This window comes from Syngnathus typhle, linkage group LG2 (genome assembly GCF_033458585.1).
Source record: "Syngnathus typhle isolate RoL2023-S1 ecotype Sweden linkage group LG2, RoL_Styp_1.0, whole genome shotgun sequence".
NCBI lineage: Eukaryota > Metazoa > Chordata > Actinopteri > Syngnathiformes > Syngnathidae > Syngnathus > Syngnathus typhle.
The window spans coordinates 17,053,855-17,077,425 of record NC_083739.1 but is presented as its reverse complement, the minus strand read 5'-3'; the positions used below and the strand labels follow the sequence as shown (position 1 = coordinate 17,077,425).

At 41.5% G+C, this 23,571-nt stretch overlaps 1 protein-coding gene across 2 annotated transcripts in view; it reads right to left on the bottom strand.

Moving 5' to 3' along the window:
- The window catches only part of agrn (agrin), a 175,190-nt gene that overhangs the window by 21,865 nt on the left and 129,754 nt on the right, over positions 1–23,571 (bottom strand). For both annotated transcript variants that reach the window (XM_061264995.1, XM_061265006.1), the window contains 10 exons: positions 19,188–19,601; positions 15,762–15,887; positions 11,021–11,148; positions 8,727–8,841; positions 7,864–7,983; positions 7,077–7,463; positions 5,778–5,970; positions 3,739–3,954; positions 2,511–2,740; positions 934–1,068 (listed from right to left, as the gene is read on the bottom strand). In XM_061264995.1, the coding sequence (XP_061120979.1) occupies positions 934–1,068; positions 2,511–2,740; positions 3,739–3,954; positions 5,778–5,970; positions 7,077–7,463; positions 7,864–7,983; positions 8,727–8,841; positions 11,021–11,148; positions 15,762–15,887; positions 19,188–19,601 (2,064 nt within the window). The remainder of the gene's footprint in view (positions 1–933; positions 1,069–2,510; positions 2,741–3,738; positions 3,955–5,777; positions 5,971–7,076; positions 7,464–7,863; positions 7,984–8,726; positions 8,842–11,020; positions 11,149–15,761; positions 15,888–19,187; positions 19,602–23,571) is intronic.

The window sequence follows — 23,571 nt, the reverse complement described above, 5'->3', positions numbered from 1 at the left end:
ATTCACCTGCTAACAGGGACTCACCCTATTCCTGGTTGGCTTTTGTGGATTCCCAAATGGTTTGGGGGGCCAGGGTTCATGCTTCTGTTTGGATAATAATGTGCACGCTACGATGTTATTTTTTAAAAGGCACCAGTGATTGCAGAGGTAAACAAGCTTTTAGCTTTAGTAACACTGACAATAACCATGACAGAAAGAATGAAATACATGTGAAAATTAGTCTTTGACTTGCATTCTTTTTCCGACACGTGGTGGAGAAATGTTGCTTTTCACTAACAACCATTGCAGAGTCGATACGGCAGTCGGCCCAATGGGGCCAATCATCTGCAGTCGGCCTTCCTCGGTTTCAACTCATGGTAGCGCTGATGCTCACCAACCCTGAGGGCTCAGACCATTTCCCCTTTTGGCTCTCTGTAATTGAGGTTCCTTTTTGATTCAAAAAGGATGGAAATGTCACAGGTTGGGACGACCACGAGGCACAACTGAGGGAGGATGCGGAACAAAAGCTTGCATCTCTTGAGAATTGTTGAGTGCCAAGGCATTTGCCGCCAATCAGTCCAGCGCAATTGGGAAATAGGTTTGCATCGTGGGGTGTGCAGGCAGGACGATGATAACTGTGTCAGTTATGCAAACGAAATCAAAGCATGGAAACGTGTTTGTGAGCCTACGGTGAATTTGAAGCAGCCAACAAAGAACACGGGGGGAAAAGAAAACAGGTTTGGCTTGTGGTTTTTGCTACCTTTTAAAAACTTGCCATTGACAGTCCAATTGAAGAATGCTAAAATCCCGATAAAATGGGGGCCGATCTGTTATTAAAAACCAATTAGCTTTTTGAAAAAATATTCCAGACCATACTGTATTGAACAAAATATATTGCTTAGTGGAAAAAGTGTGATGTGAATGAGTTGAAAGACAATTTGCCTTAAACATTACCTATCTCGCAGTGCCTCCCTTCACGTCCCATAGGACATTCACACTTGTAGCCTCCCTCGGGAAGTGCCTGGCACTGGGAGGACGGATGGCATCTGCTGGGCTCGCACGGGTCATGGACGTCTGCGCACGTTGGACCTGGAGAGGCAAACAAATCTATCATGAGAAGATTGCCATTGGAAGCAAAATATGGGGCGTACCAGTGTAGGGTTTTGGGTAGTCTCTGTAATGGAGGTCATGATCTAAAAGTTTTGGAAATATGCATCCAAGAGTAGAGGTCATCCCTGATTATGGGTCAGTGTCAAATGGCTGTCGGATGATGTTTTTGCCCTCAAATCCATTTGCAGTCACCTTCCGTGTATCAAAGACTATAAAGGGGAGCGCTTTATGATCCCCATCCTCACTGAAACCACAAGGTCCAGCTATTTTTCCTCTATGCTGTTTTTTGTTGAATGTTTCTTCCAGCTCTTCTACAATACAAATGTTTGTTTGAAGCAAAATATCTCGAGGAATTTTCTATGTGAAGTAGTTCCAAGGCCAGACTTCTTACAACAACAGGTTTAAAAAAAAAAAAACTGCATGAGCAAGGACTCATGATGAAGGCTTGTAAACAAACCTTGATGCACTACAATTGGAAAATGAAAACATCACATCTGACCCTACAGTAAGCAGGATAGATGGATTTGTTTGAAAAGCAATTGTAAGAGAAAGAAAACAGACCATTTTTAGAATTCATCAACGGATTCGGACCAGAGAAAGGGCTATAGCACCCTACGTCCATTATTCTGGCCCCTTGATAATTCTTGTATTAAAGTAGACAGTCATTGTTTTTGTGGACATTTATTTCTCAACCCACAGGACATGTCCGTTGCGGGTATAAATCACTGCAAGATTAAGGCACAAAAGTTTAGCCCAACAATTAAGTTGGCAAAAACTTTCTGCTAGCAGCGAAAGACACGCATGATTAGGCTGCACTGCTGTCTGCTGCTAACTGTGTTTGCTCTGAGTTGCTTGTTAGTTGGCCTCAGCTGCAGGGAGGCAAACAACAAGAAGGGATGTTGAAGCAGAGATAGGCCAAAGGCCAATTACGGAGAATTTGGTGGACGTTTTCCCCTTTCTGCCCAGCCTCAACATCTAATCTCCTATGTCTGTGTTGGCACCCCCCCAACACTCCCTTGACTTGATCGTCTTCACAAACAGACCTCCGGGCCAACAGGACTGTAGGCATTTTCAAGCTCATGGGATTTGGCAGCGTGACATGATCATAGCGAAACCTTTAAGTCAAAGAAAATTGTCAACGTGTTCAAGACAAGAACGTAGCAGCAATTCTTCGAAAAAGTTAAGAAATATATTACTACATTCTATTTGTCAACACCGCGACTGACCCTCTTTTAAAGATCCTACAAAATTGTTGATAGAACAGGCTGAGTAAAAAAATCCATTTCATTTCTTCAAATGGAAGGAAAATTATTATTTTACATATTCATTGAAATTGCCTGCCGCTCAACTGAGTTTAACTCACCCCAGTTGATGGATGAAATAAACTCCATGTGCAATTTTTTTCAGTGTCATCAACTCACCCCAGAATCCTTTGCTGCATTGGCAGTGGAACATCTCAGCTTCTTTAACCTGGCAAGTGGCCCCATTCTTGCAGGGATTTGGCAGGCATGGGTTATTGCCACATTCGCCCACACCACTGCCATAGAGATTATCAACGCCATCCTCTTGTAGGTTGAGCACTCGGTTGTTGACATCAAGCAGGCGGATGCAGCCCACAAGACCTGAGGCTACACCCGTCCTCTCCTTTACACTGCGCAAAACAACAAGAGGACGAAAAGTCATCCCACGCAAATATTAAAATTTCATGACCCCTTGGATGCCAATCAACTTGAAAGGGATGATTTGATTTTGATGGTCACTTAAGGTGACATATATGGCTGCTAGTAATCCGAAAAAATGTCACGGTTTAAGTCGTTGATGGTGTAGCGGTGTACTCGCTTGACTGTGGTGCAGCAAGCATGGATTCAAAAAGTGTGGCTGTGAGTGCCAATGGTTGTTCGTCTCTACATATGCCTTTTAAATTTCCTGGGGTCCAGGAAGTCTGTGCCCTTTGCCAAAAGTCAGCTGACATGGGCTTTGAGTCTCTGTAAGCCCCAATGGGATAAGTGTTAGAACAAATTGGACATTTTTGTTCAAAAAATGTTCATATTTGCGTGTTTGATACTAAAAGAGACCTTAACGTGAGTCAAAACTGATGTCACAGTTAATCTAAACAAATGTAACTGCAACTCACCATTTCCCTACTCGGTACAACATCTTTTATTGTTCAGCATATTAAAATGAGCGGGGAAATCTAGAAGCTGTCCGCTGGGATGCATTGTGTTTGTTTACAACTGATACATTTCCAGTTTAAATATTAACATCCTGATATTGCTTGTCTAGCATGATTACTAGCCTGACAGAGAGAGGCTTCTTGTCACAGGCTACTTCATGATGCAAATATCAAAATTGATTTTCTTTTCACAATGTTATCATATATTCCCCAATTATTGCCCACGACTTTCGAATTAAGACATGGTTGAAAACTCCATGTTAGATTAAAATGTCAGAATTCATTAGCGAAATTGACAACACCAGGAAAATTGGATCTGATGAGTGCCGTTTGGAAAACGACGTCACGATGTGCAGTTCAATAGCAAAAACTCCCAAGTGAAAGGTTCCTTTTAATCCCAGTTGCATTGAAGAGATTATTTGTGTCGTTTAAATCGTATTCAGAATGTTGTCAAAGGAATTAATGTAAAGACTTACTCCTGCTTCATTTCTTCAGGCACCCCTCCAATGAACAGATTGGTGTCCAGGTTGAGGCCGTCAGTTCCGCGTGGGCTTTCGCCCTCGACGTGCGGCTCATTGTCCACACTGAGCATGGCGAGACGCCGATTGCGGGTCACCACCAGCTGATGCCAGCGACCCTGAGTGATTTCAATGTTGCTGACCACGATGCCTGTACCCGAACCTGTGTTGAACCTGACAACGACACATGCAGCCTGTTAAATGGTCTGCCAGTTACATTTTTCCAATGATTTACAAGGACATAGTAATTTCAAACATAATTTAAGTTGAAAGGAACAATTTAATATATTCTTCAAAATGATTATGAAGTCATAAATGGTCAGTAGTAATGAGGCAACTACTCATTGATACAGTACATTTTTCACAGCCTCTTTTTGATACAACCTTTCATCTAATGAGGTTTTGTAAAAGGAAAAAAAGGCACACGGCACTAGATCTGTCATGCACACATTAGGTAACTTCATAATTATTTGCCAAAAATAATTTGTTCATCTCCCCACGACTTGGATTCCTAGAGCGGTGAGTGCTGATCTCACTGCTACATTTCTAGAATTGAGCTCCATTTTGATATCACAAGTGACTTAATCTGAGTTTTATTACTTTTTCTATAGATAGATAGATAGATAGATAGATAGATAGATAGATAGATAGATAGATAGATAGATAGATAGATAGATAGATAGATAGATAGATAGATAGATAGATAGATAGATAGATAGATAGATAGATAGATAGATAGATAGATAGATAGATAGATAGATAGATCGATCGATCGATCGATCGATCGATCGATCGATCGATCGATCGATCGATAGATAGATAGATAGATAGATAGATAGATAGATAGATAGATAGATAGATAGATCGATAGATAGATAGATAGAACCTTCTAAACCACTGCAAACTTCACAATATTTACCAAAAAGAAGTTTTGACACAGCTGTTGTATTTAAACATTTGAATGCACAAGTGTACTTTATGCCTTTGTTGAGGGCGATTCCACTGACTTGTGTAGTCGTGCATTTATGAATCATAATGCGACCTCCTGCACATACAGTATGGCATAATGCTTGTTTATCTAACCAAACATGATTATGACCAGCTTTGCTTCCACAGCTTTAACCTGCAAATCCGCCAATAACCTTCTTTGCCAACATTTACATTCCCGCCAATGTTGTTTGCGCCTTGCCTCATCAACACCACTGTCTTGTATTTGTTCTTATTCTTAGTTTGATTGAAAGCCAAAGCCATTGTGACGACCCACGTTCCTTCGCTAGGATTTTTAAGCCTTTTAAATTTCTTAAGCCTTTTTTCCCATTGGAAATAAATTATAACTGTAGTTGTTCATTTAATGTTAAATGAGACACTATGCAGTTTTTGAAAATTTAAGAAAGTCCCCAAGTGCTTTGTCATGTCTGGGACATGCTTGAGTCCCAAAATCATTATGGGCCTATTTTTCGAGCATCCAGTATCCCTAACCCTACTCCCCCCCGACACACACATACACACACTTCCCTCACCACTATAACAACTACAAAAACTAACAAAGTAGTAGAAGTTATGTAGTTTTAGACAGATCTTCAGAAATGATTTAGAAGTAAAATACTTTCAACCTCAAATTACTGTAAAAATTATCATTTTACTCCAGACTGCTCTTGTTTTGCTTCTGAACTTAACTTTTAACTTTAACTTCTGAATGCGAAAATGTGCTAAACTAATTTCCTATAAACTGTGATGTTTTTGAAAAGAACTATAGCTTGATAGTGATATACAATTGCTTGATGGAATGTTTTCACGTGTTTAATGAATTAAACTGAAAGAATATCCAAGTGAGGACCACTTCGACATTCGTGCATTTGAATTCATTCATGACACGAACCCCTCAGAGGAAAACCCTTGGACAGCCCTTGTTCAGGATTTGAAAATGTCAGTCGAACGCAGTAATGAATGAACACTGGGATATTACACAAGCCCTTGATCTCCGCACCGCTGGTTACCTGAGTTCTACTTTTCCATTCACCACAGCCAGCGAGATAAAGTCCTTCTTGTTCTCCTGGCCATTGTAGAGCAGGATGCCCGTCATCTCTGATGCCCTGAAATCCATGGCGATGCGGACTGTGTGGTATGCGCTCATGGTTTGGAAGGCCAAGTAGGAGTGGCCTCCGAATGACGGGATGAAGTACTTGATCACTGCAGGGGAACAAAGTCAATGCTGTCAGCTGCCATGTGATGCACTTCCTTCTGCTGTAACAGGTGCTTAATGTGCATCATCGGGGGAGGGCGACGGTGGGTCTTGATGACAGCTAATCAGTTTATTCTTAGGAAAGATGATTGTTCTGGTTTATCAAAGTGCGGTTGATGACGAGAAAAAGGAGGAGCGGAGTCTTTCATTTGGACACTTACACGCAAGCATGAGACTCTTTTGTTTTTCCGACTCTTGACAATTATGATTATTCTCATTATCCAATTTCTCACTGGGCTCCTTATCTCTCCATCCAGCTGTCCTGACTGTGTACGAAGGCAGCGGGTGAGATCACTAAATAATTGATTGATCAAATGAATGCACGTGTGTTGGACTTCAGTTAAATGTGTAAAATCAAACTTTTCTAAGGGGAAATTCCCCATTAAGGCCATTCAGTTAAATTACTGACACACAAAATGGACATACGCATTGGGAATTGGGGCATGTGGCTATTAAACTGACAGAATGTGAAAACAGAAGAAACGGGGATGACCATCTGTCATGTAATTCATCCGAAAGGCGTTTGAGAGGCCGGTGGTCACGGTCCAGTGCAAGTTCCTCAACACAAAACTGATACAAGCATGAATTTAGGACTTTGTGTACTGCCACAATACGGGAGCAGGACAAATGCTTGCTCGCCAAGCTGAGAGAAAGCAACTCTCCCAAATGTCTTAAGTGTTGGCTATTGAGATTTACCTGTTTTTTAAGTCTTGTGAGAAATCATTAACATGATCAGTTTCTTCACTTTAACAATATTATTGATTATTAATAAGAAGACATTATATATCAACATTTAAACTCTTGAATCTTGAATATCAACATTATTCATGGTAATTTGGGCAAATGTGTTATTTTCAAAAGTGTGTATCAAACAGGTATCATTGCATGAATCAGCAGCCAATAAGTAACTTTCTTTTGCTAGCCTTGGCAGCCCTGTTCCATACCATTGTGGAAAAAAAAGATGGTCTTGATGCAATGCGGGTGGACACGATGGAGAGATGCGACAGGCTGTGATTGCCGTGGGTATCTGACTTCAATAAAACCAAAACGTCACCTTTTTCGCACACAGAGCCTCCTCTCCCGGCGGGGCACTTGCAGCTGAAGTCATTGCCCTCCTCCTCGCAGGTTCCTCCGTGGAGGCAAGGGTGGGAATCGCAGGGTCTCTGGTGCTTGTGTAGTCTTTCGTGGACGTGGGCTACAGTGGTGGTGGGCGGGATTGCCGTCGTAGTGATGATCGGTTGCACCGTGGTGGTGATGGGGATTGGGGTGCTGACGGGTCCGGATGTCGTGGTGGTCCGTCTGCCAGTGCTAGGCCTCCGGGTCGTGCCCGGGGGCCGGCGGGTGATATAGCGGGAGGTTACCATACGTCTGGTGGCGGTGGTGGGAGCATCAGTGGTGACTGATGCAGTGGTGGTAGTAAAGAAGGGCATGGAGGAAAGGCCTGTCAATGCAAATGCGGATGTGTCGTCAACCACAAAGCCAATTGATGACTGTATACGTATTTATGTATCATACATGATGTTCAAATGACACTGGTAATGATACTCTTTAAATGGCTTTTCTTAAAATTTACAATGAGGCTCTTTTTTGGTACTGTAGTGTTGAAGCACCCACATAGCCAACACCGATGACTAAAAGCATTTTAAATGATTTCAACCAGTGTATTAATGACCTACAGTCTCGCAAAGTTATCTGTAAGCTATTTGTAAACTATTTATGAACCAATTTACCCTTTTTAATCACAACCTTATTGTTATGTGGCAGCTCCCCCCCACAAAGGAACATCACCTCATGAATAACTACACTATTCATTATCTCCTACACACTCCTCGGTCAATTACCATAGTTGTTGAAGCGAATATTTTCATCCACTGGCTTCTTCACTGTGATGCTTGTTTCCTTGGAGACCTTCAGCTGTTTAAGCAGGGCTCCCTCGATGTCCTCTACAGTGTATCTTGTATCTATGATAAACAACAGGCACATCCACTTAGGGCAAGACCTCAGAGGAGCACTACAGGATAAACACACAGGACTTGTGGTTCTTTAGCGTGGCAGTGGCGAGACCAGAACAATCCTGCCTGTGACATCAGGAGGGTCTCCGGGGACCACTTGTCCTCCACCTGCATGTCGGATAATTTTTTTTTCATGTTCCAGATGAAATGGTTTCATAATGTTTGACACAGATGTTCTCTTTACTGGCCATAGAGGACAGTCGCTTTAACGATGCCCATTAGTGCGTGTGACGGGGATGAAGGACGCTAAACGCAGTTCATAAAGAAGTAAAATAAATAAAGGATAGTAGACGGCGACAAGGATGGGGTTTTGCAGTATTCAGTCTACAACACTGTGAAAATCAGGACTTTTAACTCTTCTTACATGATAATATTACAAGCATGACAAAAAAATGTAGTATCTGTGAGAATTTTGTGAGGAAAACTTTACTATAGATTATTATGGATTTCATAACAAATTTCACTGCCATAACAGGATGCCAGAAAATTTCATAACAGAGACTAAAAAAGAAGGCAGCAAGGTTTCGGGCTGATGCATTAGTAGCTATACGATAAAAACACTTCCACGATATGCAACTCAGAGCTGGAATGTGAGAGAAGTGAGGGAGGTTTATATTTCTTTGTGGATAATTTCACACTCTTAAACATCCCTCATGCTTATTTTGTCTTTGTCAGCTCAATTGACATCTCACCTGGTTTGAAATTTGCCTCCACAAAGACCAGGATGGAGTTGCTAGGTGCCAGGTTGCGGACACTTACGCTCATGAAGTCTCTCCGTACCTCCGACTTCCTGAACAGGTCATTGAGCTAAATGAAAGAAGGGAGGATTGAGAGCGTGAGATAGGGAAAATGGACATGGGCAAAAGAAAAAGAGGATAATAAATGAGGCTAGCAACATGTGCCAACCAATTACTAAACCAATTTTATTTCTCAACAACTGTACTCTATTTGCTTGGTAGAAAGTGTGTGTGTGTGTGCGCGTGTGTGCGTGTGTGTTTGAAAAATCTGACATTTTAGCTAAACCCATGACAGGGGTAAAGCTTGAAGATAAATGTTGTGCTCCTGATTAGTTTTGCCCCAATATGTGGAAGAAAAATTCAAGAAGCTTCAAAGCCCCAAGTTTATTTAAGGCCACAATACTTCCAGTTCTGAATGCTTCTTCTCAGCCGACAAAAAGAATCTAGGAAAACGTTTAGCTTCGAAAATGTCAGGGTACAAAATAAAAAAGTGAACATTTGAAAGTGCTACTTCATTCTTCCCCTCCCCAATATGCATTGCACTGATTTAACTGAGGCATATTAATGAATGATAAAGTCCATTGATTGATGCTTTCAAAGAAAACTCATGTGCAACATAATGTGTTTTAATCAAGCAAATTGTGTGCATCAAACTGGTAGACCTTCACATAAACCACTAACCAAAAAGTAGCTCAAAGGGTGGTTTGGTTTAAAATTCAGAATTTTTGGAATGCAAACTGAGTGGCACGGTGTCGCACTGGTTAGCATGTCGACTGGGTTCGATTCTGACTGCGTGTCCGCACAGGCAAGGGCTTATTTCATCGACTCCAGGGAGGATAATTGCAAGGGCCGATGATGACAGAGACAACACGCTGGACATATTCAAGTAGCTTGATTGCATGTCTAAGGACATCAGTGGCAAACTGCAACTGGTATTTTGAACACCACTTTTTCAAATAACTTTACTGATCATGTTCACATACTTTTTGCTCCAGTTTTGAAAGCAATCGACATTTCCAGTTTGTTTTAGATTTTCACAATTCAATCTCACAGCCATGTTGCAGTGAGCTGTGCCTTTTTAAAAGGTCCAGAAGGCATTTATCTTGGACTCAGCATGCCAACACTACAATAACTCTCGCGTGAAGCGTATTGAATTAAAACCGTAAGGAGCAAAGCCTCTGTTTGACACTTGTGAGAATCTCTTTGTACCAATCCATTTTAAAGAACCCACAAAAACACTCAATAGAAATGAACAATTAACATGGGTTTGTGATGTTTCTTTTTCAAATCCGACTACAAACAACAGTTACTCGGACCGTTTATTTTTGCAAGTAAATTATTTCTTAAATAAACAATTGCTGTTTATTAAAGTAATTAATTAATTGTAAATTAATTTTCTATCAATGCTGCAGTCACGTCGGGAAAAATTATACCAAAGCAAAATTCTGTCACTTTTTCATACAACATTCTACTTCCTTGTTTGATGTTAGTGACTCTGAAAATAACACCCCACCACTGCCTCATACTTCTGTGAGATTTTCAAAATATTTACCAATACACCTTTGATAAAACATCACATACCAAGCAGGTGCTTTGGGAAAATTGTGATATGAATTCATACTCCACTCAGGCTACCAGCAAACATGTTCTACTCCACTCTCCATCATGCCGGTCCACCTGAATACCATTTAGCAACCTCAGCAGTGTCAACACCTGCAATGAAACCACCCCGAGTGGACCTGAAGGAGCTGGAGGAATTGGATTAGTCCGGCTCTAACTGGACATTTATCAAATGATGCTTTCAAAGATGAGTTTGGCTCTTTCCAACTAAGAAGTTCTATTTAGGAAAACTTTGAAGAGAATTGGTGTAGTCGCGAAATGGAGGGAAAGGGTTCACATGTCAGCATTTTTCAACATCAATTTGGGCCGCAAATGTTCTCGAGATACTTTAAAGCACCAATTTTTTTCCCACCACTTGAATCAGCAGTTAGACAAGCTCCAAACACAACTCGAGATGATGATACTATCAAGTTTTATGCTGGTGAAACCGCTTGCAAATGATTCTCACTTTCAACGGCACTTCAGCACTGTTTTTTTTTTTAAATTTTGACATACTTGATGCCATCCAATATTTGGCATATTTTCAATAGTATTTTGTATCGTACAAAAACAGCTTGGTCTGAATGTGTGACTTGTTATGCTGCCAAGTTTATCATTCAAGCTATACACAGTAAATGCTCAGCACTTACGGCACTCTCGATACTGCGGGCCGTCTCTCCAAAAAGCTCAGATTTTGGATCCTCCATCTCGGGGGTGTAGACTATTTCTTGTCCCTCCACCTGGTCCAAGTGCAGGAAACCACTGAACTTCATGGTGGCTGGATGGAGAGAAGATGAGATGCTGAAACATTTGCATTTGTCTTGAGCGCACTCCCTATTGCCTTCACACACTGTTCATTTTCAGCGAGAGTGCCATTTGTGGGTTAGTGATGGATTGTGTGTTGGTGTGTGTCTGACAAAGGCAAGTTAGTGTGTACTGCTGATTGGGTTTTTCACAAGACTGGAAGTAAAAGTGGGGGAAGGATATTTGGTGGTGAATGGTGTGAATGTGGAAGAGGTGGACAGTGAAATGGAGAGGCAAGAAAGTGGAAATTTAGGCCATTTTCTATTCTTTTACCAGTCAGCGATTCATCCAAAAAGTTGGCTGAGGCATGGAAGGCTAGGTAAAAAGACAACATGTTATAGACATACACAACACATGAGGGGAAAAAGACCACACCATGCTACACACACAAGTTTAAAGTTCTCCACACTTGGACACTAAAGACGATGTCAAAATTGTGAAAAAGTTGTGAAGATAAATGTTTTTTCTCGGTTGAATCCATTCTGTTGCTGATCTGGATGCATGTTTGGTGTGCTTTTGTTTCGTGAACTAGAGCAATTGCCATTCAAAATCATTCTGGTGAGCAATTAAGAAAAAAAAATCAGTCAAATTAGATTTGAATTCCGGTTCAAACGGAAATTGCTATGCTGATTGCATAATTGCAGTCATTTTTCCCTAGCATGTCATTTTTTCTCAACAGCTTACCATATAAACTAAATTTCACTGATTAGCCGTAGTTAAGGCTTGCCATCTTATTACAATTGCACTCATCTACTCATCACAATTGAGAGGTGTGTGCAGCTCCCAATCGATCAGTACGATCAATATCTCCAAAAAGAAAGCTAGTATAGTAGGATTAAGAGGAATAGGGCTGGATTTTCTCCCAACTGATCATACTGTTGCAAGGCTATTTCATTTTGTGCTGTTTTTTTTCTATAGTTTTCAAAGCTTGTAACAATTCCATTTTAGTGTTTACATTTATACAAATTTTAATAGTTTGGGGAAAACAGGGATCACATAGCTAAAAAAAAGAACATGATAGAAAAAAACTGAGATACATTTTGGATTTTGCACCCAGAAATTAGTTAAAAACAGCTGTCAGTGTTCCCTATTGTTGTCAATGATCATGTGTCTACAAAAAGTATCATCCTCAGCAAGGATATGATTCTCGGAATACAACGGTGGAGGGTTCGTCGCACAACATCAATCAGCCCTCTGCACAGTTTTATTCCTCAGTCGAGGGCTTCAAAGTGAGCGCGGATGTGTGAGATTCCGAGCTTCCATGCTGCTCGTAATCAACACAACAAATTGCCCAAATCAATCACGGTTGCCCCTGTCTGAGCTTTAGCTAGGGGAAAATGGGAGGAGCACTTGTATGATTATCGTGAAAGATAGTCTTAATTGTCTGTTAAGAGCAGCGGGACTGTGACTGATGCAATAAAAAAGGACAGGAGATACTGCACCCTTCCTTCTGCAGTACTTTTACAGGTGGTGACTCATTGACTCACATCTTACGGAGTCCATAAAACAGAAGCAAAAGTTTGGCTGGTAAAATGAGCAGGGAGGAAAATGCACTGCGCTTGAGAGAGTTTAAATATGCGAAGAACACAAACATCACAGAGGGTGATGTAGCGGGCTGTTACTATGACGAACAGTGGAGGTAAAAGAGGAGGGACGGAGTCGTTTGAACATCAGTGTCTACTGAACTGTGAAACGTAATGGATCTCCAATGTCCAGCAGCGTATGGAAGAGTTTAAGGGGAGCTAGAACTTAGCGCATCATTAATGCTCACGCCAGCTATTGCTGCCCGTTGTCTCGGATGTCATATTTGGTGTTACTGTCTTGTTCGAAAGTGGTGAGATCAATGATGTTTCCCAAGAGGGAAACCAATAAAAGTATTCCCACGTCAGACCGGCTTTTCGTTAATTAGGTACAGCGATAGTCTTCTTCACAATTTAATGTGATAATAGAGTGGTGCAATTAGGAAAGTGGAGACAAGATAGGCTGGATTCAAACAGCAGTTCTTAGCACCCCTCGATTTAACATCTAGTGTCCCATTTATTCACACTACAATGATTCACTAACTAATTTATTTACTAGCGGCAGACATTAGAAACCATCCAGAATCACGAATCACTTTCATCAGTGAGCTACAAACAGTTTGGTAATTTCGAACAGCAATGAAACATTTCAAAGTGAGTTTACCTTGTGCCATTTTATTTTTACCTTTTGAATTTGAGCTGGCTCACTAGGCTTCTCAATCACAAAATAATCAACCGTAAGATTTAAACACAAACATTAGGAGTAGTATAGGAATTTTGAAAATGACCAACCTTGGTTGTCGCGTTAATATATTTATTAAGAACTGCATTTCTTTGGTCCAGTTTTTTTTTGGTCCAGTCATGGTGTTTGTCAAAGCTTTTTGGGCTTCTGAAAGCTCCCACGCATTACTTTTTCTGTTTAGAATCATGATAGAAACTGAAACCTTCCCCCAAGAGGACGATAAACTAAACTGGTCATCAGTTAATCATAGGTAAATTGGGAACAGGCACTAGAGTGGGATTGATCTCGCGTCAGTTGATGTAAGATCCGGTCTATTGATCTACCCACAGCGTTCCTCTTCATTTAGTGGCAGATTGAGCACTGCAGTGATGTCACTCAATTTGCATAGCTGACAGGGCTGTCAACATTCTCCCTACACCCTTGGGTAACCACCTCATGGTTTACTGTGCGGCGACAAACAAAACTGAACTGTAATTTTGCCTGGAAATGTGATCTAGAAAATGAACAGCCACACATCCTTATGCTGAGCTAAACAATCATGTTGGCATAGGACTTTGAAGCACTGGGAGGAATATATTTCAACAGAGAGTGCCAACACCAAAGCAGGCAAATAGAATCTTGAAAGCATGGTGTGGAACGTGGGGCAGAGAATCCTCCTGGTTTGACTGACTTCGTACTTTGGGATACCACAAAGCGGAGATTTTACTCCCAGTTACAGTCTATTAACAGTGGTGGAACACATAAAAAACACATCTCAACTCAAGGGATGGAGGAGGCACAAGCCATTTATCTCTTTGAAGCAAGTCTATCAGCGAGCACTGATTGGACTGAAAGCCCTTCAGAAGCCGATCTACTCGCTTTCCCTGACCGGGTCCGCTGAGAAATAGTGTTACAAAGCGGGATTGACACTGACCCGGTTCATCTGGAGAGAAAAGTGAGATGTCGCACGCCAGGGAGATACTGAAGAGTGTAACTGACTAATAAGACGTGGTGAAAAGTGTGCCCGATATTAAAACTGGAGAAGAAAATGTGAAGGAAGATCAAGAATGACCACAAATAGATACAACGACAGTTACTTCAAACCATAGCAGTCTTAAAATAAATCCACTTGGGGATCAGTGCTTTAAATGAACATTACAGTCCATAAATATGTTGTCAGACTGAGGCCATGTGACTTTTTCTCTCAAGTGCGGGCAATACACGCATCAAGAGTAGACTAACTCAATAATTACAAATAATTATTTAGCTGTTTAAAATATTAACAATCATGAATACAATGTAGTATGTATACCAGGCCAGTAGTTGCCAATGTCACTTTGTCAGAAACATTTTGTACCTGTGCACCACATTTCCGTGTCCTCCAGGGTCTTGTACAAATATTGAATTTCAAATAAAGTGTACAACTGGATTTAGGATCCGACATATGGAAGTTATGTGACTCAAAAGGTCCCAGCAACAAACTATTGAAAATAAACTTGCAGAAAAAGTGTAACTGAATGATTCTTTTCAGATATAAGGAACGCAATTTTCAAAAATCTACACTGTGAAACCATCTTTAGTTATGGCGAGACAAAAGGCCATTGCAACACAAAAGAAAGGCCAAACAACATTGATTGGAATTTTCAGTTAAAAATGAATCTCTATTCAATGTAATTCATTGTAACATAAGTTTTTATAAAACTGATTTCAAATCTCGACAAGCGAGAGCGACAACATTTTCTTTGGATTTCTTTCCTTGTAAGGAAATGAGACATTCTGGCTTTTGTAGGTCCTACAATCCATTCTCTGAACAGATCCGTTTTATGAAAGGATCATGGATGCAGTCAAGACAAACTTTGGTCATATTTTCCCACGTGAGATTTGTTTACTTCCTATCCATCTGCCTACATTGGAGGGAGGTGATTCATGAAAGCAGAGAAGAAAGCAGCTGTTCATCTGTTTGTTTACTGCAGATGGCAGAATATTAGTAACCTCAAAATAAACACTGGAAATGAACATAACATCTCTTGAATATATTAATTACATAAATGAGAGGAAAAAAAACTTGTGGGCAGATAGGCAGTAGATAAATGATGTCTGCAGTCAATCCGAATCTCATAGATGTAAACAATGTTTTTTTTGTGTGTTAATGCAGTGTGACTGTGAAATTTTAGACACATTATTTTTTGCAGAACAAGTCAAACTTTCTGGAATTGAAAGTTGATTATAATTGTGTTATCTTACTTAATGTTTTAAAGGACAGGGCAAACAAGAAGGCAACTCTGAGAACTTTAGCGTCGAAGAAAAAGAAAAATCTGGTTTCTTCCAAAATTTAATTTAACTTACGTGGACAGTTGGCTCCATCTGGGCTGCTGGCCGGAGTCTCACTGTCAGGGCAGCATCCAAATTCTGTGTTGTCACATGGCGACCTGTGGTCAGCGATGGGTATAGCAGGGTTTTCCAGTGTGGGTCCTGGATGGCGGGGCGCAAATATTAGAAACACCATTGTAAACTCCATCCAAGACAATACAGATCTTGTTAAATGAATACCAACTGTGAAATTTGATAATGAGTCGGATCAATTATTTGTTGTCTAATTGGAATAGGAAAAAGCCCAGGCAGACTGTAAATTAGAGGACTGTTATATTCAGCATACCTGATGTCAGTGGTGTTTCCACACAAAGAGATCTGAGTGATGGCATCAGTAATATTCCTCCTCTCATGAGGAGAAACAATATGCATGTAGTATCCTTCGTGTATAAGCGGCTGTCTTAGAAGATAAAAAAATCACAAAGTGTGTGGTCTCGCTCCCTGACCAACTGTGTAATACACTGCGCAAGCAGTGAACCTCCATCTTCTCTAATGATGGTGTCGGCGGCAGGGGCGTCTCGGCCGAAGCGCCGCGGTTTATGGCCGCACGGCGATCAGAAATAATCATGGAAGCAAACAGCTAACGGCTAAACAAGTCGTAAAGACGTCAAGAGACGGGGGGACATTCTGCTCAAGGACTCGCGGTCAAAGGAAGGATGGAGGAGAAAAATGAGGGGCTTATAGGGCATCTGTTGGAGTGTGCTCTGGAGATTTATGAATGCTGGGCTGAATAGGAGAGGAGGCGTAGGGAGGGGAGAGGGCAATGTGAAGTGGCAAGGAGACTAGACCGCAACTCCATGGGGAGCCATATCAATAACTGTCACATAAACATGCCCTAACACATACACACAGACATTGTGGATTTCAATAAAGTGTCACTAGACATGAATGAAGTATGCACACACCCCGCCACCTGCTTGACTGATAGATTGCGCTGTCCTGTCGGCTGGCTATAAAAACACTGACGACCCATTTAGTCGTGTAGCAATTAAGGAGTTTTGTATTATAAAAAGTTGGCTTCCAGGCTATTTTGATTCCCATTCCTATGAAAGCTCAGGGAGAACATGCAAACAGCACACACTGCTGTGCTGCTGTCCACGTTTAACAGGCTATTTGATACTGTACATTCCCAACAGTGCCACACCGTGTTGTTAAAATTTGCACTTCAATAAACCTAAGGACTAAAATGTAAAGGAAAAAAAAACACACCACACTCAGGCACGGTTGGCTACACTTTCCTTCACACAGAGGCACAAGACAGCAGGTCTCCTCGGTAGACAGGCGACATGGTTCTTGCGTCACCGAGCATTGGTCAGCATCTGACAGGAAAATAAATCTAAGACGCTGCCAGAACCAGGAGGAGGAAGAAGAAGACCACATCGGGGGTCAACCTGTTCCAAGCATCCTATACGTTGGTTGCGAGCTGACAACTGAGGCGGCAGGACGGAGGGAAAAGGAGACAGAATCTGATGGGAAGGCGCCAGTCATCCCCAGGCAGCGGGGCATGTCGGGACAGATTTGGGACAACTCGTCGTGTGACCGCGACCGATTGAAGGCAGCCTGCACGCGCACGCTCACACCTCAAACCGCCCAGTCATATCATCCTCTCAATTCAGGTTCCAAAGAGACCCGGATACGGGCCAACGATTTCATCTGGCCAGCTCAATGTATATTCTTTTGCAAGCTATTTGAGGGCTGGAAGAATGACAGCATGGCTGGTGGGCAGTGACAATGAAGCATGCAGATTGCTTTCTTACTCAAATTGAGATGTGCGATACAGCCACAGGCCACAAAATTGGGTACACCTAGAAAATATTCCCAAAGTCCCGTCCTCTAACTGTGGTTCTGATCAACACTGTCAGACAGGAATTCGTTTAACGATGACTTTGTGACAAAAAAATCATGTTAGGGTTAACAAATTATCCTGATTGTATGATTATGTTGGAATTTAGACTAGAATTATTAACTTTGTTAAAACCTTTCATCTTTGCTTGACTCTGGAAAGTTTCTACATTCAGTTGTTAAAACTTTCCAATTGATGTGGAAACATTCTTGCTTAGTTAGTTATCTAAAATGCTCCACTAGTTTCTGTTTCCACAACCAAGAGCTAAGAAGCAGTTGCTGAGGTGACCACCAAACTTGTCCACTCTCACCCCACCCTGTTTTCTCTCAATAAATATGCCCTTGCAAGAGGTCTACGTAAGTCAAGCACCTCTGTACCACACAGAGCGCTGATGGCATCTCCGCTTGCAAGCGTAAAATGGCCAAACTGTCTCACGTGTGGTTCCTTCAAAGAAGTTAGAGTGAGCAACACTCTAACATTTAAAACTGTGGACTCCCCATAATTCGTTGAGAAAACTGAACTTTTCTTATCAGTGATACCTATCGAAAGGCATTGGGGAAAAATAGGCCATCTGCGGGTTCTGAACCACTGAACAATGATTTGCAAATCATTTTCAAACTATATTGATTTGAATACAGTACACAACAAAGGGAATATATCCAATGCCTATTATTTAAAAGCATATACTTGCTCATTTTAAATTTGATGCCTGTAATATGTTGCGAAAAAACTGGGACAGGGACAAGGTGGATGTTTCCAGCCCCACTCAAATGACTTAGATCAATGAAACAGTGGGACAAAAGGAAAGGAAATTGCTGTTGTCCTGAATATCAGATTAGCCTCTATTGAATTTTAGCAATGCTTTTATGACTTCCACCAAGCCCAAATCTTGTCAAAATCGTTTGTGCTGGCATGCTTTTGTAAAAAAAAGAAGTTATCAGTGAAATAAAAAATATATCATCGATTATAAGATGTAGATATGGAATTTTGTATCAACACAGCAAAACCCGAGACCGATTAAAGCCTCTTTGGCCCTTATAAACATTCAAAATGTTGAGGACGTATCACCAACTCCTTGCTATAATTTGGAGTGCAGCTTCCCATTGTGAGTTTCTAATATTCTGACCTTCTCTTTTTGCTGTCGTGTTTATCGTGCAGATTGAAAGCTGCTGTACAATTATTTACACTACTCATTTTCACCAGGTGAAATTTTAGGAGCTTCAATGTTTCAGTACTTTTGGGGTGACTTGCTGTCCCCTAACAAAAAACTGCACAGATAATTTGCAACTCATGAATACATCTCATACAATGCCCTTCAAAGCTGAACATTACCTTTGATTTTTTTTACATCACTGGATCTTAAATTGTGTAGGTGTGGTCATTGGTCAACGACAATCTTCATACAACATATACTTGACCTGATTGTATTTGATTGGAGTTTTTGATTTGATTGCATTTGGTGACATGAATATGTTATGGTATGACATCAAATATAATAGTCACAAAATGCATAGCTGCAAAAGCATTATGGGTGTGATAATGAAAAAGCAAGGATTTACCAAAAGGCTCCTCCGCCCCACTGGCCTCTGTCGGGACGCCGCTACCCGCTTCCTCTTCCTGATCCTCCTCCTCCTCAGCTTGGTCATCTCCACTCGACTGCCCACTGCCCGAACCCTCGAAAGAATTCTCAGCAGCGGAGGAGGCGGGGCTACCTCCAGAGGTGGTAGCGGTAGGGGCAGGGGTTGACCACGGCGACTGAGGTTGGATGTGGATGGAGTGGTGGTGGTGGTTTATTTGCGCACGGTGGTGGGTGAGGGTGGGTGAGGGCGTGGTGGCAGGGTGCCGCACCGCAGTCTCGACCGTTCTCGGAGGCGGGATGGCCCACACCTTATGATCTAAGGGGGCTGGCGCTGAGATGGTGGTGGCGGCGAGAGGGGTTGGAGTGGGTTGCTCAGCACGCTCGGAGATGGTTTCTGGTGGAGGGAAGGGCAGGAAGCAAGGAATGGATGAATGATTGAGCCAGGATGGAAATGTTTGTGACAATTACCCTCATAGCAAAGCATTTTCTTCCTTACTGATGAATAAAAATGTAAAGCTCCCTTCACAGCGATTGTTAGTATCGTCAAAATGAACACACACGTTAAAAAACTTGGACATTGAAACTTTGGGAAAATCTTGCATTGGATGATAATACAGTCGATGGGACTTTGACCAAGGAATTATACCAACTACGCCACTAAAGTCATTTTTTTGTCGGCTTCATGCTTGTGTGGGACAATTAAAACATTGTAAACATAGGCATAAAAGATTGTTTTGATGCTTCACTGCAAACAGCATACACTTTTAGGACGCGATCATTTTGCCTTCACAGGCATTTAAGACTTGATGGTTGTTGGCCTACACTAAAAAAAAAATGGTGTGTTGAATTTATTCAATTTTATTTTCATCGAACCCGATACATTTCATAAGAGGCTGCTATACTAAATTTGTTTTTATTTGAATCCAGGTGCCTCTATTTCATGCAACCACTTGATGAAATGAAATTGAGTGAATTCAACAGATTTACTTTCAATGTATAAAAAAACAATCTATTTTTCAAATGTAATTCTAAATTTGAAGATTATTTTGCTCTTGTAAGCCATTAAAATACAATTGCTTTAAAAAAAATGTATGATCAAAATCTGCATCTAAACTATTGACATGCTGTTGGCAAACCCTGGCCAAGTCCAAGGAAAAAATTGTTTTTCATAAAAACAATGTTTAATGCTACGCCCTACAAGACCTAAATAAAAACAAACAGGTCTCACGCCTCACAGATGACAGTTTACAAAATCATGTGACAGAATAAAGGTAATGTCTAGCGACGACAAAGCTCAGGAGGGGAAAGAAAATTACATTACCCGCGGTAAAATGGTTATTATTTTCCAAATGTATGTTTTCTATTGTGAAGTTAAATAGTCCTTTTTAATTCAAGTTGACAACTGTCTGCACAATCCACAGGCAATAAATGATGACAGAACTTTTTTTTTTTGGTATAATACAGATGCAGTCGGTAATTTAAGTTTTCCATTCCATGAATACGAGGACTCAAATAGACTTTCACTTGAGAGTAAACTTTTTTTCAGCGTTCCAAATTTTTGTTGCATGTGCTGTGCTGCATTTCATTTCATGAATGCAACACGCAAGTTTGTTTTTAGATGAGACAATGCGTTATGTCCTGTTATGTGTTCTCTCCGTGGTAGACGTCCAATAAAGTAATGAGGAATACGAATGGTGCCAACGGATAACAAAGCTATATGCACTCATCCGCACATTGTTCACACAGCATTGCAATCAATGCATGATTATAGTGTCTCTTTTCTGCCTATTTGCGCACTTACGCTTCATGTTTGTGTAGAGCACGTATGCCGTGCCAGTGCCTTTGAATTTGCTATCCATATTCACGTGCTGCCTTGCAGGAGTAAAGCTTTAATCACCAACAGCCAGTGCCGCCGGTGATGAATGATTGATGGAAATAGGCCATGAGAAAAAAAACGAGCTGCTTTAACTTGGGGCTTCAAAGGCGCCGCTCCGCTCGATGGCGCCAACGCCGTCAACGCCACCACAAACAGATGCACCGCATACAAGCGCTCGCTCGGCAAAGAATCACCCAGAATACGGAGGAGAAAGGAGGATTGCTGCAAAGAGACCATCATTACCCGTGGGAGAAAAAGGACACAACTGTGTGATGAAAAGAACGATAAATAGGACAAAAATTTTCCCCCTGAAGAAAAGTGAGTACCAGTAAATAAGGAGATGCCACTTAAGCCATTAAACTGAGACGAGCAGGCTTTCTTTGCTTCTTCGTTGCCCGTGGGAATAAATGCTTGTGGGTGACATAAACACAATCCTCATTAGGATTCGCCCAACATTATGTGTACACGCCTAATCACACTGCTATAATCACCTCCTTGACTGACAGTTCTTCACTGAGGTGTGAAACGTGATACCACCTGGGACGGCGGAGGACCAGGGAAAGGTGTCAGCTTAGAGCTCAGACTGATTTTCTTTATAGGGACGGATTTGGAGTGGGTCGCAAAGGAAGTGGAGATGGTATCGTCGACAATGTGGCGGCATGCATTGCTGTTCCCCTTGGCTACACCTGTCACTCTGTATGCAGGCTTAGTGTCAGGTGGCGGGATGGCTGTGCAGATAATGACAGAGGCTAAGGTAATGGGAGGGGGGCTACACTGCAGTTACAAAAGTCGTGGAACTCCTGCATGAATTGGAAATGGGACCATATATATTTTCACTTGCAGAAACTTCCGCTCTCTTGGGGAAACTTTCAAGAAGATTTTGGAGCGTGTGCGGGAATTTTTGGCCATTCATCCAGAAATTCTGAGAACTTTCATGTTGGACCCATGGGAGGCTCTACTGGCTGTACTCCGATATCTGCACAGCCCAAAGGTGTATCAGTTGATTTGTACGCATCTAAGTCGTCCAAGCATGTCTTGATAGAGACATGTAAGGACAGAAATGATCTTCTAAAAAAAGCTTTCTATCAAATTAAAAGCATATAATTGTTTGAAATGTATTGGTAAGATTAGGAGTGATCAGAGTGATTAATTTATATTCCTAATCCTGGTCTAATGCGAGGTAGAAGACTAAGGGGGGTGGCTGAGGTGGCCCACAAAACGTCTCGAGCACGAGATGTTACAAACACAAATTAGATATTAAATGTTCATTAAATTGTCTAATAATTCATAGCCAATTATGTTTCTACTTCACATCCGGGTCAAAAAATGCCCAGTATGAACAGATGAACCACGTAGGCCGACTCGCGCGTAGCTACACCAAAGATGCTGTCACGTTGACCGACAGGCAACCACCCGTGAGAAAAAGACGTTAATAATTGTGCTGCCACTCACACACTTTGACCACCTTCTAACAGCAAAAACAAGCTACTCACATTAACGGTGGGTCACCTTTCTGTGTTACGTACAGTGTTTTTGTCTTTACTGTGGCAGTTGTACTACACTTGATGACCAAACACTTTTTCTGTCATAAGGATGACATCTACCAAAGTGTCGGTGAAGTCAAATATTTGGACACGTCTGAATTGAATCGTTTCCTCATATATGTTTATTTACAGGGGTGCAAATAAGCAGGTGTGCGCACAAATTGAATAATGTGTTCTGGTCACGGCACTTTTGCGCACTAGAATTCTGCAGCTTAGTCAGTCAGCTAGACTGCGGTTAGGCCATGCAGCCTCAAGTCATCCGCCACAACTATTGCCTCCGAAGGCTATCTTCAAAATCAAGGCATAGATTTCCATGTACAGTCCTACTTGTATTGCTTTTATTATGAAGTTGATCCTTGCAGCCCGTTGCTTAACATATGAACAAGCGTTGTTGTGGCGACTAGGCTAGCTCCGGGACCATATAGAACATATGTAAATGCCGAAGGACATGCAGCCTAGCTTGTTTTCATTTTATGTTTCCCTTTATCAGATTTAACATTGCAGTTGCATTCATTTTCCTATTTTTTTTCTCTTGGCTTGCCAGTGAACAGTTATGTCACCAGAGAGAGAGAAGAAAATAAATTATCGTCACGATGGTTTGTCTCAAACCATGTACTTATTGTTGAAACATGATTATTAGGATTGTTTGAAGTGCCAGCCATGTTCAGTTGTAAGGAGAATGAAGGGAATAGACAGTGGCCAGAAGAAGAAGGGCGACAGAGTGACAAAGTAAACACGTTAACAAAGGGAGCAGTGGGAGAGAGGATGGCAGAGCAAACAATAGAGGACGGATGAGGGATTGAATAATGAGAAGTAAAACCTCTGAACACAAGCTGGTGAAGGCAGCAGGAGCCTGACTAACACACAGGCTGACAATGCCATATGCTTGCATTATTTGCCAGTTTGCTCCAAACCTGCAGGTGATAACACCATATGGGAGGAGG